At 49.8% G+C, this 15,935-nt stretch overlaps 1 protein-coding gene and 1 long non-coding RNA gene across 5 annotated transcripts in view; one reads left to right on the plus strand and one right to left on the minus strand.

Moving 5' to 3' along the window:
• The first annotated feature begins 6 nt into the window (after positions 1 to 6).
• TRPA1 (transient receptor potential cation channel subfamily A member 1) overlaps positions 7 to 15,935 on the plus strand; it is a 38,785-nt gene continuing 22,856 nt past the window's right edge. The window contains exons 1-8 of the mRNA XM_032959537.2: positions 7 to 1,236; positions 3,419 to 3,526; positions 4,261 to 4,369; positions 7,101 to 7,246; positions 11,411 to 11,547; positions 12,284 to 12,332; positions 13,237 to 13,336; positions 14,381 to 14,481. Of these exons, the coding sequence (XP_032815428.1) occupies positions 916 to 1,236; positions 3,419 to 3,526; positions 4,261 to 4,369; positions 7,101 to 7,246; positions 11,411 to 11,547; positions 12,284 to 12,332; positions 13,237 to 13,336; positions 14,381 to 14,481 (1,071 nt within the window). The 5' untranslated portion in view covers positions 7 to 915. The remainder of the gene's footprint in view (positions 1,237 to 3,418; positions 3,527 to 4,260; positions 4,370 to 7,100; positions 7,247 to 11,410; positions 11,548 to 12,283; positions 12,333 to 13,236; positions 13,337 to 14,380; positions 14,482 to 15,935) is intronic.
• LOC116945230 (uncharacterized) overlaps positions 4,448 to 15,935 on the minus strand; it is a 44,980-nt gene continuing 33,492 nt past the window's right edge. For all 4 annotated transcript variants that reach the window (XR_012942632.1, XR_012942635.1, XR_012942633.1 and 1 more), the window contains one exon: positions 4,448 to 4,967. This is a non-coding gene — a long non-coding RNA (uncharacterized LOC116945230). The remainder of the gene's footprint in view (positions 4,968 to 15,935) is intronic.

Raw genomic sequence — 15,935 nt, forward strand, 5'->3', positions numbered from 1 at the left:
TTTTCTATCTACGTGACTTTACTGAAAGAACTAAAGAATAGGGAATGACTCCTCGACACTGACGAGAAGGGAGTTTCGCAACATTCATGCGACTATCCATCACCCCTCACCTCTGCAGTGCTTGACTACAGCCCACGTGCTTATTCACCACTTCCAAACACAGGTCCACATTACTCACACCCCAATCTCCCCCCCCCAAAGCCCTAAGGTGACTAAGACCAAAAGTATACGGATATAGTCCACATGTTCACACCTCTATTATAAGTTAAATATTTTTATTCTTCATATTTTTTATTCGTTTTGTCAGCGCTACGTGGCGCCGACAAATCCCTGCGCATATTCGAGCACAGAGCGAAACCACCGTGGTCTGAGCCCCTTCAGTGGAGGAGGAACAGCAAAGCTACACAATCTCTCTCTCTCTCTCGCCCTCACATGGCACTAGATTGAAAACCCATGTCCTTGATATTCGATTCTTGTGTTTAATTTGTTGTTCTTCCCCCCCGCACCATCCGATTAGCACGGTTGGCTACGTACGGTGCGAAAGAAGTTCAACATACATACATGGCTACAGTGCCGGATTAAGCTAGTGCGGGGCCTGTAACAAAAAAAAGTACATATTAAAACTGACATTTTTAACTCGCACAGTAAAGTAATTGTATTATTTCATTTGCTACACAGGCAGATAATAAGACAAATCGCTAACCTTAAACACACTGTCGTTCATAAAAGTTGAAGGCAGTATAATACTATAGTAATAGAGCAAGTGCAGAATCACTGAACCGAAATTGATTGCTTGAAAGCATTTAGCGCGAGTCCCTTGAAAGTGCGGGGCCCTTAGCTACTACATATGTAGTAGCTACTTTTGCTACTGGGATAATCCGGCAATGCGTGGCTGGCAGACATCGACATAATGCCATGCGCACGAGTATAATTGGCATCCACACCACAGCCTGCGCCCTCTGTGAAAGGAGCGACCCCACTGGGTTGAGTCCACCAGCCCATCTCGTGCGTAACGAGACGGAGCTGTCCCTGTGCATTCCCTCCCGCCCTCCACGTGCAGTGCTGAACGTCACGGACGATGAGGGAGACACGCCGCTCCACGTGGCGGCCGGCAGCGGGCAAGCCGAGGCGGTGCGGCTGCTGCTGGTCCTGGGGGCGAACCCCAACGTCCTGAACCTCGCGCAGAAGGCCCCACTGCACGTGGCGTCCGAGCTGGACCTGAGCGACACCGTAGAGGTGTGAGGCTTCTCGTGCGGTCCAGCAGTAGCAGCAGGTGTAGGTGCCACGTTGGGGAGATGTCAACTACCTCGCCTTATTTACAGGAGGTCGTGGGTTCGATCCCGACCCAGGTGCCTGTAGATTCGGAGTTTGCGTGTTCTCCCCCGTGGTCGCGTGGATTTTTCCCCGGGTCCTCCAATTTTTCCCTCCTCATTTAGAAACACGCGTTTCATTATTTGGTTGCTATACAATGAGGGAAAAATATATTTGATCCCCTGTTTATTTTGTACGTTTGCCCACTGACAAAGAAATGATCAGTCTATAATTTTAATGGTAGGTTTATTTGAACAGTGAGAGACAGAATAACAACAACAAAATCCAGAAAAACGCATGTCAAAAATGTTATAAATTGATTTGCACTTTAATGAGGGAAATAAGTATTTGACCCCTCTGCAAAACATGACTTAGTACTTGGTGGCAAACCCCTTGTTGGAAATCACAGAGGTCAGACGTTTCTTGTAGTTGGCCACCAGGTTTGCACACATCTCAGGAGGGATTTTGTCCCACTCCTCTTTGCAGATCTTCTCCAAGTCATTAAGGTTTCGAGGCCGACGTTTGGCAACTCGAACCTTCAGCTCCCTCCACAGATTTTCTATGGGATTAAGGTCTGGAGACTGGCTAGGCCACTCCAGGACCTTAATGTGCTTCTTCTTGAGCCACTCCTTTGTTGCCTTGGCCGTGTGTTTTGGGTCATTGTCATGCTGGAATACCCATCCACGACCCATTTTCAATGCTCTGGCTGAGGGAAGGAGGTTCTCACCCAAGATTTGACGGTACATGGCCCCGTCCATCGTTCCTTTGATGCGGTGAAGTTGTCCTGTCCCCTTAGCAGAAAAACACCCCCAAAACATAATGTTTCCACCTCCATGTTTGACGGTGGGGATGGTGTTCTTGGGGTCATAGGCAGCATTCCTCCTCCTCCAAACACGGCGAGTTGAGTTGATGCCAAAGAGCTCCATTTTGGTCTCATCTGACCACAACACTTTCACCCAGTTGTCCTCTGAATCATTCAGATGTGCATTGGCAAACTTCAGACGGGCATGTATATGTGCTTTCTTGAGCAGGGGGACCTTGCGGGCACTGCAGGATTTCAATCCTTCACGGCGTAGTGTGTTACCAATTGTTTTCTTGGTGACTATGGTCCCAGCTGCCTTGAGATCATTGACAAGATCCTCCCGTGTAGTTCTGGGCTGATTCCTCACCGTTCTCATGATCATTGCAACTCCACGAGGTGAGATCTTGCATGAAGCCCTAGGCCGAGGGAGATTGACAGTTATTTTGTGTTTCTTCCATTTGCGAATAATCGCACCAATTGTCACCTTCTCACCAAGCTGCTTGGCAATGGTCTTGTAGCCCATTCCAGCCTTGTGTAGGTCTACAATCTTGTCCCTGACATCCTTGGAGAGCTCTTTGGTCTTGGCCATGGTGGAGAGTTTGGAATCTGATTGATTGCTTCTGTGGACATGTGTCTTTTATACAGGTAACAAGCTGAGGTTAGGAGCACTCCCTTTAAGAGTGTGCTCCTACTCTCAGCTCGTTACCTGTATAAAAGACACCTTGGAGCCAGAAATCTTTCTGATTGAGAGGGGGTCAAATACTTATTTCCCTCATTAAAATGGAAATCAATTTATAACATTTTGACATGCGTTTTTCTGGATTTTCTTGTTGTTATTTTGTCACTAACTGTTCAAATAAACCTACCATTAAAATTATAGACTGATCATTTCTTTGTCAGTAGGCAAACGTACAAAATCAGCAGGGGATCAAATACTTTTTCCTCACTGTACATTTCCACGTTATAAGCCACTTTGTTGAGCTATACTTTTGTTGGCCAGGTCGTTTTTTTAAAAGAGCTACATAGCTGTATGGGCCTTACCTGTGAACTAAAATTGAAAATGTCTTTATTTTTGGTTTAACTTGCAGAGCACAAAGTCTGGATTTAAAAAAAAATCCCACAAATGTCCATCAACTAGGTTGAGAGAATAGCCAAGTGAAATCCGCAGAGTAACTTCGCCTGAACTAAAACCCCACAGATTGCCATCGCGTAGCCTGCAACCGTGACAACCTGAACACCATCGCGCCGCGGAGGGATGTGACGAGCAGGACTGGACGCGTGCCTCCCCCACCCGTGTGCCGGCAGGCCCTGATGTCGCAGGCACGCACGGACGTTGACATCGAGGGCGTGCACGGGATGACTCCCGTCATGGTGGCCTGCTCCTTCGACCACCCCAGGAGCATCGCCGTGCTGGTGCGTGCGTTGGCGACGCGGCCGGTTGCGTTGAGGGTGCCGAAGAAGAGGCTGGGCGCGTGTGTGTCTGTGTGCGTCACAGCGGCGGCGCGGCGGATAGCCACGCTGCGCTGCGCTACGAACCCGGCGACACGAGTTCGATCCCGCTCACGGCCAGCACCAAGTGACGATTGTCTGAACCGGTCCTGGGCCTCCCCTAGGTTGACTCAGCCTCGAATGAGTGCCTGGTGCGGTTGTGCGAACATCGCCACTCGCGAGACAAGAGGCAGTCGGTCGGGGGCGTGATCGCGACGGTTGTGCCTGTAAACCAAGGCCGTAGCCATGGAGTCAACATTGGGGGGGACCAAATCTTCCAAGGTGGCTGGGGGTCCCAACCCAGAAAAATATCTACATTTCAAAACTCATTGCTCTGTTTTTACTTTTTTTTACCATTTCTTGTTTCATTGTATGTAATGTTTGATATTAGGGATTTTTTAAGTACAACCATAACCACAATCATATAAACAGCAATCTATGCATTGATTTATATGAAGACAAGTCCAGATATTGTGGCCAAGGTTTAGCAAATTGTTGTTTTTATTTACATAGCATAGCAATTATTATATTTATAGCAATATATTTGGGGGGACATTTTGAGCATATTTTAATATTTTGGGGGGGTAACCCCCCCCAATATATTATAATTACGGCCTTGCTGTATCCCCACCTCCCATCAACCCTCTCCCTCTCGGCAGATGGACCATGGCGCCCGCATGTGCAAGAAGAGCCAGCTCGGGTTCTTCCCCCTCCACATCGCGGTGATGGCCGGCTCCACAAAGTCCTTCCAGTTCATGCTCCGCAAGGGTAGATCCGCAGCACGCGTTCACACACACACACACACAACCCACAGTTGTGTTAGGAATACGCCGGGGGGGGGGGGGGGTGGGTGGGGGGGTGCTATGTGTTTGTTAAGTCTCGATTTAAAAGTACATTTCTATAGAGTTGCGTATTGCGTTTAGTTTGTTGTCAGATTCGCCCACACCTCCGGTTAGCGCGGTTGGCTACGTACGGTACGAAAGAAGTTAAACATGCATACACACATACATTGCAGCGGAGGGGCATATCTGTGCGGCAGGATGACGCAGTGGTAACGCTTGTGTCTCACAGCAACAAAATAAGGACCTGGGTTCGATTCCCGACCCCGGCCCGCTTTCTGTCTGGAGTTTGTCATGTTCTCCCCGCCGTTCGTGCATGAGCTTCCTCCGAGTTCAATGGTTTCCTGCCATAGCTAAACACAAACATATAACGTGGCTGGCATTGGCGAAAACATTCCGTTGCTGAAAGAAAATACCTGCAGATGTACTCGATTGGGGTAACACGTAGTAGCAGCAATCGCCCGATTCTGGGAAACAACGTCGCAGGACCCTCCTGCAAACGAGTCTCGAGACTCGGTGATGGTTTTCTGGGTAAAGAGGCAAAATAACAATAAATAAAAAAACACACTGGACCATGGTTGCGATCAAAATGCCCCGGGGGAAAATAGGGCACAGACAGCGAGTATTTATGCAGATGGGGTGATTGCAGCAGACATTTAAAAAAAAAAAATACACGAGGATAACAGCAACCGTCAGTTGTACAACCTAGTTGCATGCAACTGAATCGCACGCGTTGTGGACGTCTCTGTAGACCAGTTGCGAGCAGCCGCACAATCGGTTGCTCACAGCGGAGGCCGACCGTGCTCTCGAGAGAACTGATCGCGCGATCCGTAGCGACGTCATTCCGCCACGCGCCGCGGGTCGGTTTTTTGCGAACGCGCGATTGCGTGTCAACGTGCCCGAACGCGACGTTCGAACTCCATTGCCGCACGGGACTGCTCGCTCAGACGTGCAACCGAAGGAGCCTGCGTTGCAAATTTGGGTTGCGCGATCGTCCACTTGGGGGGGGGGGGGTGATTGTGCATGCGCAACTGATCGCCAAGGTCTGGAGCCGGCTATACCCCCCTGCCCCCACGTGTCTCTACTCCTGCTGCGTTCACGGGTCCCTGCGGAACCTCTCACCGGGTTCCCCGACGTCATTCAACCGGCGCACTTTGCTCACCGCCAGCGCAAGGCGGTCTGGTGTCATCGGCGAGACGTCCTGTAAAAATTCGCACTGATAGCTGTAAACACTGCCTGCTTGCTTTGATGCCAACGGCAGCGTATTTCCAGATTGTAGGTGTGTGTGTGTGTGTGCGCGGTGCATTGTGTGGGGAGCGAGGGTGTAGTGGTTATAGGCGCTGCGCTTAGAACCCGGCAGTGGCAAATTTTTGACCTGGTCCCGGGCCCTTCCCCTGGGTCACCTCAGCCTTAAATGAGTACCTGGTGCGATGTGTAAAGAAAGCAGCACTGGGGAGACAAAGGTGGCCGGGAGTGGTGTTGGCCGCACACCCCCCTCTTGTGCCCTGCCAGCCTTCATAGGTGCTTCTCGCTAACAGCACTTGCCCCAAAAGAATGGTAAAGGCTATACGGGGGATCTTTGTCTTCGTGTGACTCATGTGTTTGCGCACTACCCTAAGAGCCTGGCGACCCGAGTTCACGCCAGGCGTGCACTTCTCCACACACCCTGCTACATAGAAATACGCATCACGTGACATCAATTGAAAAAAAAACTACCAAATATGATTCTTATTTTTTGTGTAATGCATTGTTTACCGGGATGAGACCGTCGACTCTGAAACCATGGACTCTGAAACCAAAGGGCACCGCGGTGGGCGAGATATTAACTACCTCACCTGGTGCACGGGTGGTCGTGGGTTGGATGCCGACCCTGACGCCTGCTGTATATTTCGAGTTCGCATGTCTCTCTGCCCGTGGATTTTTTTTCCGGGTCCTCCGCTTTTTCCCTCCACATTTAGAAACGTGCGTTTTGAGTATTTGGCTGCTATACATTTCCACGTGATGAGCTACTTTGTTGAGCTATCATTTGCGTGTGCCAGGTCGCTTATGAAAAAGAGTAGCATAGCTCAATGGGCCTTACCTGGTAAAATAAAATAAAAATAGTTAACTCACCACACTTCAAACATGGATGTTTAGCCCATTTCTGAGTGGCACCGGCTCATCGCTCTCGCCGCCGAAACGATGACCACCCGGCGAAACGTCGTACTCAAATTTTAAATGATGTTGATTCACTCTTCAACACACCGGTGGGCTAAAGTAGTGAACTATTTGTCCTATGTTAAACGTGACACTTTTTTTTTACTGTTTCGCCGTGTCGAGTGGTGGAGGGTTACGACACATTTATAAATAACGCGATCTAACCCAAAAACCTTTACTATGAATAATATTGGTCGCGAAAGCATACGTGTTAAAACTGTGCTGATTTGATTTAGATCGGAAGGAACGTGAGTCGAGTTCAACTCCTTACCGGGGATTTGAACCACGACCTTCACCACCACGGCCTCGGCTTCCCTTGTCCTCGCGTTGACGCGCCTGCCTACAACCACGACACCTGGTTGTGAAATGTAACGCTCTCTTCGTCGCTCATCGGATTCCTGCCGTCAAAGTAAACGTTCTGATTCCGCATGTGCCACCCACGTGTCCGCAACCCGCCGCCCCAGCGGAGGAGAAGGGCTACATGAAGGAGACCATCCTGAACTACGCGGACAAGAGCCAGAACAGCACCCTCCACATAGCGGTGCACGCCGGCCACCTGGGCATTATCCGCATCTGCCTGCAGTCGGGCGCCCGCATCGACGCCAAGCAGGTGCCGCTCGCATGTACGCTCACGCCTCGGTTAACGTCGTGTGTTTTTCATTCGTTACCGCGAAAACTGACGTTAGCCGGAACGACCGTTCTCCGAATTCACCTGTAAGTTGAAAAATAAGCCAAATGAAAATCAATGAGTCTGCGAGAGCGCCGTTTCCCCCACTGCCGAAACGGGAAACGTAATGTTAACAAAACAAATCTGTAACGCTCATGAATGGGGGTCGTCGTTGATTGGCTGAGGGAATGGCTCGGCCCCACTTAACGAGCGCTGGGATTGGCCGAAATTGACGCCCGCGTGCATAACGTCAACGTAGTGTTAATCAAAATGTTAACGTTAGTCGAAACCATGGGGTCCCATGGGGGGCGAAACTCTTAACCTGTTAACCGATGTCACTGTTAACCGAGAGACTACTCTATGTATGCATTTTTAATTTCTTTCGCACCGTACACTGCCAACCGTGCTAATCGTGGTGTTTTTATGTTAAAGTTGTCGTCACCGACGGCATGAGACTTGTCATCATCAGCACAAGCAACTGACCATCAGAATCATTATTAATGTCAAGATCAGTAGCACATCATCACCGTCGTCATCAGCAGAAGCAAACATCATCACGATCGTCATTATTATTGTCAGCATCAGCAGCATATGATCATTATCAGCAGCAACTCAGCATCACCACCACTATCACCATTATAATCACCATCCCCAATTATTATCATCAAACAAAACACAATGACCCCCCCCATATGTAGCCTGAACAGACTGAACAAGTGCTGTTAGCGAGCACCTATGAAGGACGGCACAGTACACAAGGGGGTGTGAGGCCAACACCACGCCGGGCCGCCTTTCTCTCCCCAGTCACGATATCTACACACCGCACCAGCTACTCATTTGAGCCTGAGTCGACCTAGGGGAGGTCGTGAGCGGGAATCAAACTCGTGGCGGCCGGATTCTAGCACAGCGTGCTAACTAACGACTGCACCACCGCTCCCCGCAGCCTAACATGAGTCCGCTATGTCGCCTTGTGTGCAGTGCTCGCCTTGATAAGTGCTCGGCAAATAAAGGTTGGACGCTGTCCGTCATAAGATGGCTGAGCCGAATCTTCCATGTATCCTAGGACAAGGCTCACGATTGAAGATGTCTGTCAATGGGCTAATCAGGGTCGCCGCAGTGGCGAGATGTTAACTACCTCGCCTGATATACAGGACGTCGTGGGGTCGATTCCAACCCTGATACGTGCTGTATATTTGGAGTTTGGATGTTCTCCCCGTGGTCGCGTGGATTTTTCTCCGGGTCCTCCGGTTTGTCCCCCCTCACATTTAGAATCAACACGCGTTTAGAGTATTTGGCTGCTATACATCTCCACATGATAAGCCACTTCGTTGAGCTATCATTTCTGAGATAGCCAGGTCGCTTCTGAAAAAGAGCTACGTAGCTAGGTGGCCCTAACCTGGTAAACAAACAAAAAATGTGGCGTTTTATAGTTTTAGCCATTTATCGCATCTGTCCTCACCATTGGCGGATTAAGTTAGTGTGGGGCCTGTAGCATCTGTTATAAAGGGGCCCTAAATTAATAAAAAAAAACACATAAATATTAAAACACGAATTTTTTTTACTTGCAAAGTAAAGTAATTGTATATTTTTTTTCATTTGCTACACAGCCCAGATAATACGACAAACCTCTAACCTTAAACACCCGGTCGGTCATAAAAGTTGAAGGCAGTATAGTACTATAGCCCTTGAAAGTGCGGGGCTCGTAGCCTATGTAGCTACTAGGATAATCTGCCGCTGGTCCTCACAGAACGCCGCCTCAACTGGCCGGACGGAGAGACGGTTTCGGCAGGCCTGCACGTGCACATCCAGCAGTGGCCACTCCACTGCTGGACGAAGGCCTTCTACGTGGGTGTCAGAAAATGGCAAACGAAGGAAGGCGCCCGCCGATGAGCTGGTTACCCAGCAGTGCGCAGGTGGCCTTGGGTGGGAAGAGCTCCAAGTGACTGCGCTCAGGCTTGTGACAGGCGGAGCCATTGGGTTGGCCCGACGCGTCACCGCATCGCCGACACGTGACAGGCAGGTCACGCAGTCGCGCTGAAAAGCGATTCTGTGCGGAGGGGGGGGGGGGTGTGTACTCGAGGGCAAATTACTTGATTAAGCTTCGTCGGAGTATTCACTCAGTGTTTGTGTTACTGCAGCCGATGTTATTTTGGGTGGGGGGGGGGTTATTTCACTTTTACCTATTGTACAGAGCCACGGTCATCTCTGCTCGACCGTAGGAAGTGTACACACGGTGGCCGCGTGGCAGTGACACTTGCAATGGAGGCTACGTGTCACTCGACACGTGCTTTAAGTTCGCCAATGACAGCGGTCGCTTCAACGAAACAGAACCACTTTTGGTCAATTTGACACAAAGGCTTTCGCAATCAATATCGCTGTCCCAATTTGCCACGCTGTAGAACCAACAGACTCGTGTTCCAAAACAGCAAGGCCGGGGGGTGGGGGATTAAGGTTCTTCTAAGTCCGTAGGCAATTGTGTTTTCGTAGACCTTCAGTGATACATTTCTACGGTCGGCACTGCTGCCCCATGTTTTACTCCTCCCACCGCTGTCACTCGCTTGTTTCACCAGGTACATCGTCCAGCCGGTGGACAGACGTCGTTTAGACTTTGCCATAATTCGATGGGAGCGCACCGTGTGCCGCAGATAAGCAGATTTTATGCGAAATTATTGAGAGCGAAAACCCAAGGTAAACTTAAAAATAAACGGGGAAATGTCTTCGACAATGTAATTATATGATTATCATATCGAATGGAGCAGCTTTAAAAGGATGCCGTTCATTTTAATCAATAACAAATCCACGGTTCTGACCGGACGACCGTATGGCGAGCGCCTTATTGCTTTACTTTCGTTTCAGCTTAAAGATGTTTGACTTTTATTGTTGGTGTAATATGCCCCAACAACGAGTCAACGACTTGTTACCACTGCAAAGAAATTACAACGAGCTCCCAAGTAAATTTATTTATTCAATAATATATCTTGGTTAAATGTTTTTTTCATCATATATACAAACAAACAAAAAACGTGTTCAATTTATATTTCGTAGGCCCTTTAGTTTTCGTATGCCCTTGGCACAGTGCTTGCAAATAATACGGCCCTGTGGTGGTGGGGGGGAGCGGTGGCGCAGTGGTTAGCGACCCGCGTTCAATTCCCGCTCGCGACCAATAACAGTGGCGAATATCTGAACAGGCAATGGGCCTCCCCTAGGTCGACTTAGCTTTAAATAAGTACTTGCTACGGTGTATAAACATCAGTACTAGGGAGACAAAGGCGGCCGGGCGTGGTGTTGGCTACCACCCACCCCCTCGTGTGTTGCGCCGGCCTTCATAGATGCTCGCAAACAGCATTTGGCCCAACAGCATGATAAAGGCTATACGGGGGAGCTTTGTATTTGTCTTCTGGGTGTGTTTGTGAGCTTGTGTGATTGTTTCTGCTAGGTATGAGACAAATGATCGCAACAGTTTAAATGCACGATCATAACAAAGGTCATCTGTCAGCGAGATGCAATAATGCCTGCACTTACTGAATGGAAAATACACCGTGAAAACACAATTATGACATCCGGGCAGCTTTCGCTGGCTGCTTGTTAGTAAGTTGACCCTGGGAGTGGCCACTTCAGCTCTGGTCTAAAGGGGAGATAATTAAAATCGCCTCTGGTTTTGAATTGGAGTCATGAACACACACGCTTATGACCAGGACTCAACGACTGCCTATGACGCAGATGAAGTGTTTTAACACTGTTAATGAAAAACAAAAGTGGGATATTTGAATAGGAACGTTGTTAGGAGAGTAACAATCACCAATCAAGCGTACTTTAGCTGGGCGTCTTAAGCGAAATACGAGAAGACCGCTTACATTAAGGAGCGAATGACCGATGATCTGTATGACGATGACGACGATTTGGTAATTGCGGCTCGCTCTGAAAAGGAGCTGTATGTTTGTTTGAACTTCTTTCGCACCGTAAGTAGCCAACCGTGCTAATCGAAGTTGGAGACTGACGTTGAACCTAGCGCGTGGAACTCAGCGGTGGGGGCCTAACATTTTATTACTCTAATTGTTGCCCCCCTCCCGTCCACAACCCTCGCCCCCCCCCCCCCCCCCCCACCAGAATGATGAGTCCACGCCTGTGCACCTGGCGTGCGCCCAGGGGGCAATGGACATGGTCCAGTTGATGTTCTCCATGCAGGACCCGCAGAGGGAGAGCCTCAAGCTGCGTGACGCCGAGGAGCAGACGCCGTTGCACAAGTAACGTCACCTCACTTGACGTTCTTCTCCCTCCTCTTCCACTCCTCTTGTGCTGCCACCACATTCACATCATTACCCAACGTCGGCCACGTGCCGGGGCTACTGACCTTGCCCGGTCGCTAGCCCTGACTTGCGGAGTTCTTAGGAAAAAGTCTCTACTGAAAGGAATCTCCGAGGATCCCGCATATCGTGGATTTTTTTCCGGGTCCACTGTTTTTTTTTTCACCTCCACATTTAGAAAAACGCGTTTAGAGTACAGGTTGAAATACATTTCCTCGTGATAAGCCGCTTCGTTGAGCTTTAATATGTGGCCAGATTGCTTCTGAAAAAGAGCTATATAGCTCAGTGGGCCTTACCTGGTCAAATAAAAAAATAGTTTCGTTTATATAGCCTTAACAGACTGTTGGGGCAAGTGCTGTTAGCGTGCACCTATGAAGGCCGGCACGGCACGCGAGGGGGTGAGTGGCCAGCACCATGCCTGGCAGCCTTTGTCTCCCCAGTGGCGATGTTTACACACTACACCAGGTACACATTTAAGGCCGAGTTGACCAAGGGACTGCCCAGGACCAGTTCAGATTAAAGTCACTGGTGTTGGCCGTGAGTGGGAATCGAACTCGGGTTACCGGGTTCAGGACGCAGTGCACTAACCGCTACGCTGCTGCTCACCACCACGCGCGCACGCACGTGTCCGCGTGTTCTAATCCTCACACCGTGGGTGGTGATGTTTTTGCTGCAGGGCGGCTATGTTTGATCACTACGAGCTGGTGGAGTACCTGGTGCGGGAGGTGAGTTCTTGGGCCTTTAGCCCTCAACCAAAGCCACGTTCAAAGGCTCGGGCAATCACACTTTTGTTGTTGTTGTTGTTTTCCTTTGTCTTTCGTAACCAAAGTTGACGCTGATGATGGTGTCGTGTCGTGTGTGTGCGACCGTGACTGCGGAGGGGCTGATTTGCAGTCTTTTCCACAGTGGTTGATCTTCAGTGAGTCTCAAGGGAGGGTCCTGACAAGTTTTTATAGTCGATGTTACTATGTGTACATTTACCACAATTGAGTAATTTGCAGGTACTGGGATGTTTGGCCAGCAACTGTTACTTTACCAGAATGAATTTCGTCCAATCGCTGGCTCTATCATTGAATGGGAGGCTCTATCATGGAACGGAAGGCTCTATCATGGAACGGGGTGCTCTATCATTGAATGGGAGTCTCTATCATGGAACGGGAGGCTCTATTATGGAACGGGAGGCTCTATCGTGGAACGGGAGGCTCTATCATGGAACGAGAGGCTCTATCATTGCATGGGAGTCTCTATCGTGGAACGGGAGGCTCTATCATGGAACGGGATGCTCTATCGTGGAACGGGATGCTCTATCGTGGAACGGGAGGCTCTATCGTGGAACGGGAGGCTCTAATATAGAACGGGAGGCTCTATTATAGAACGGGAGGCTCTATCATGGAATGGGATGCTCTATCATGGAACGGGAGACTCTATCATGGAACGGGAGGCTCTATCATGGAACGGGAGGCTCTATCATGGAATGGGATGTTCTATCATGGAACGGGAGGCTCTATCATGGAACGAGATGCTCTATCATGGAACGGGAGGCTCTATCATGGAACGCGAGGCTCTATCGTGAAACGAGAGGCTCCGTCGCGGAACGTAAGTCTCAGCAGGCACGCCGGTTGTCGACAGGGCGCCGAGCTGGACAGCCTGGACAGGGAGAAGCGCTCGCCGTGCCTCCTCGCGACGATGCGCGGAGCCTGGAGGACCGTCACCACGCTGCTCTCCCTGGGTGAGCGGCACTCCCCGGTGGCGCCCGGGCTGAGCCCGTCGCGTCATCTACGCCGGCGTGATCAGAAAACCGGCGGCCGACTGCGGGACCACTGAGCGTGGCCACCCCACGTGACCCTGTCGTGTTTAAAGTATCCTCTGTCTTGTGGCTCGCATTTGTATGTACGTATGTTGAACTTCTTTCGCACCGTACGTAGCCAACCGTACTAATAGGAGGTGGGGGGGGGGAAGGACCACAAACTAAACACAAGAAGCAGTTCTATAGAAATAAGTTTTCAATCTCGATGATTTAAAAGCGCATGGCTCCAGCGGAAGGAAGAGTGTTTCAGACGACCACAAGAGTGTATCTGAAATCGAGCGACAATAATACAAATTGTAAGTTATAAAGCGGCCTTAAACAATCGTTCTGAGGCCGATGCAATGACCATCTTTGTTCAATGGCCAGCCAAAAGCCTCTGCGAGGATGACCAGAGTTCGCGTGATGGTTCATGCTCCTCAGCAAGGTATTGTGGTCCATTTATGGCAAGCTCTTTGCGTGGAGTCAGTGCGACCTCAAAATGCGTTCGGCAACGAGAAGTCAACGTAGCTCGGCAAGCACTGGACGGACACGGTCGGATCTTGCAGTACCCGTCACGACACGTGTGATACGACGATTTTGGCATACTGGAGTGGGGGGGGGGGGCGTCTCTCTTGCTGCCTGATGAAGCAAGTTGTAATTACTGGCGAAACGTCGTGCTCAGATTGTAAATGTTGTAGATTTGCTCTCCAACAAAGCGGTGTGCTGTACTAGTACGGAATTGGCACGTTCTGTTTCAGAAGAGGAACCTTACTAATTGGCCGTGTCGGGTGGTGGTGGGTTTTAACGACACATTAATATATTTACACGATCTAACCCAAAAAACTAAAAACTCTATTACGGATTATATTGGTCGCGAAAGCCTACGTGTTACACTGCCTCCAAGTTTTTAAAATCAAAGACGCCGCCGCGTTATTCACGAACGGCGAACGCGCGTGACATCGCCCCCTGCGCGTGGCGTTGACGCAGGAGCCAACGTGAGCATCCAGGACATCAAGGGGCGGAACTTCCTGCACGTGGCGGTCTCGCAAGGCGGGTGGCTGGGAAACTTTGGGAAGGACATCTTTCAGGTGAGGTGCTTGGCTTACCGTGGGACGTTTATTTTTATTTTTTTTGCTCGGTTTCAAGAAGCGCGCAGGGATGGACGTCTGCTGCGACGTTCCATCGCTCCGAGTTCTGCTGCTATACGCGGTTGAGCAATCGGCGTCACGTCGGGAGATAAAGAAAGCATCGTGCAGAACTCTCGTGGCAAGTGGTGGCAAGAGGTGGTGTAATCTTGATTTGAAGCTCTTTGGTTCTTTCGGTAAAGTCACGTGGGTAGAAATAAAATTATACGAATCACGACGTTTCGATCGCAACACAAGCGAAACGTCGTGGTTTGTTTTATGTCATTTTATTTCTAACTACGTGACTTTACCGAAAGAACCACAGGGTAAGAGGTGGTGTCTCAAGAACCCGATTAAAACTCCTTAATCGGGTCACTTTTTCACACCCTTCATCCCCACTTGCGTGATCCCTAATTGAACAACTTGCACACAATTCGGGCCGTGATGCTGGCACACAGAAGCCCGCTCGTGCCGAACGTCGGGGGAGGGGGAGGCGGGAATCGATAACGTCCGCTGTGAAGCAGACGTCGCGCACCTCACGGTGAATCCACCCGCAGAATTAACCGGGGTGGCCCACCAGATCCGCTCCACAACAGAGTCAGAATCTCTACTTGGAGATGGAGGAGGAATCTGATTCGCTGTGAAGCTCTTTTAGTCACAGATGTACAGTCGGGGTATGTTAACAAGTTACATCAACAAACAATAGAAGAGATGAGACAAGAGTAGGAGAGAGACAGGTTAAGCAAGTTGATGCAATATATAGATATAGCATGCAAGTACAAATTGCAACTGGTATATACATTTATGCAGATTTGTCAAGATTCAATGTAAGCTTGGGCAAGGCAGCATAACAACAATAACAATACAAGACCATATCAAGACAATACAATCCCTCGATTACATTTCACTTTATAATTGCATTTTTTTATTATACCGTGATTACATTTCATAGTTTCAAATTGCAGTGGCGAATGTGGCAGTAACATCTTCTGTTTGAGGACACATTCTTTGGAGGTAGATGTATGAGCTTAAGGCAAGGGCTCAGCAACCCAAAATAACAGGAAGAGACTTTTTTTTTCGAATACGGTCGACAAAACCCTCAATGCTTAATGACCCGCGATGCAACGCGAATGCAAGACGCTGGACCGTAAGCCAAGACGTCACGAAACGGCCCTTAAAGAGCCGCGCGCAGCTTCGGAGACGCAGGTTTTGCCGACCCCTATGGTTGGTGGGAAGAAGCGTGGTTATTCCAAAACGTTGGCACCGCAACGGCGGATGCTTCGTCACCAATTCCAACAAGCGACGAAGGGTGCGGCCGCTGAGCCGAGCCACCCGCGCGGGGATCTCGTGCCGGCTGGGTGTGTCCCAGAGAGAAGGAGGGCTTCAGTCCCCCACCCCCTGAGGCACCTGGGCCACCG

This window comes from Petromyzon marinus, chromosome 23 (genome assembly GCF_048934315.1).
Source record: "Petromyzon marinus isolate PM22_M1 ecotype Great Lakes invasive population chromosome 23, UKy_Petmar_22M1.pri1.0, whole genome shotgun sequence".
NCBI lineage: Eukaryota > Metazoa > Chordata > Hyperoartia > Petromyzontiformes > Petromyzontidae > Petromyzon > Petromyzon marinus.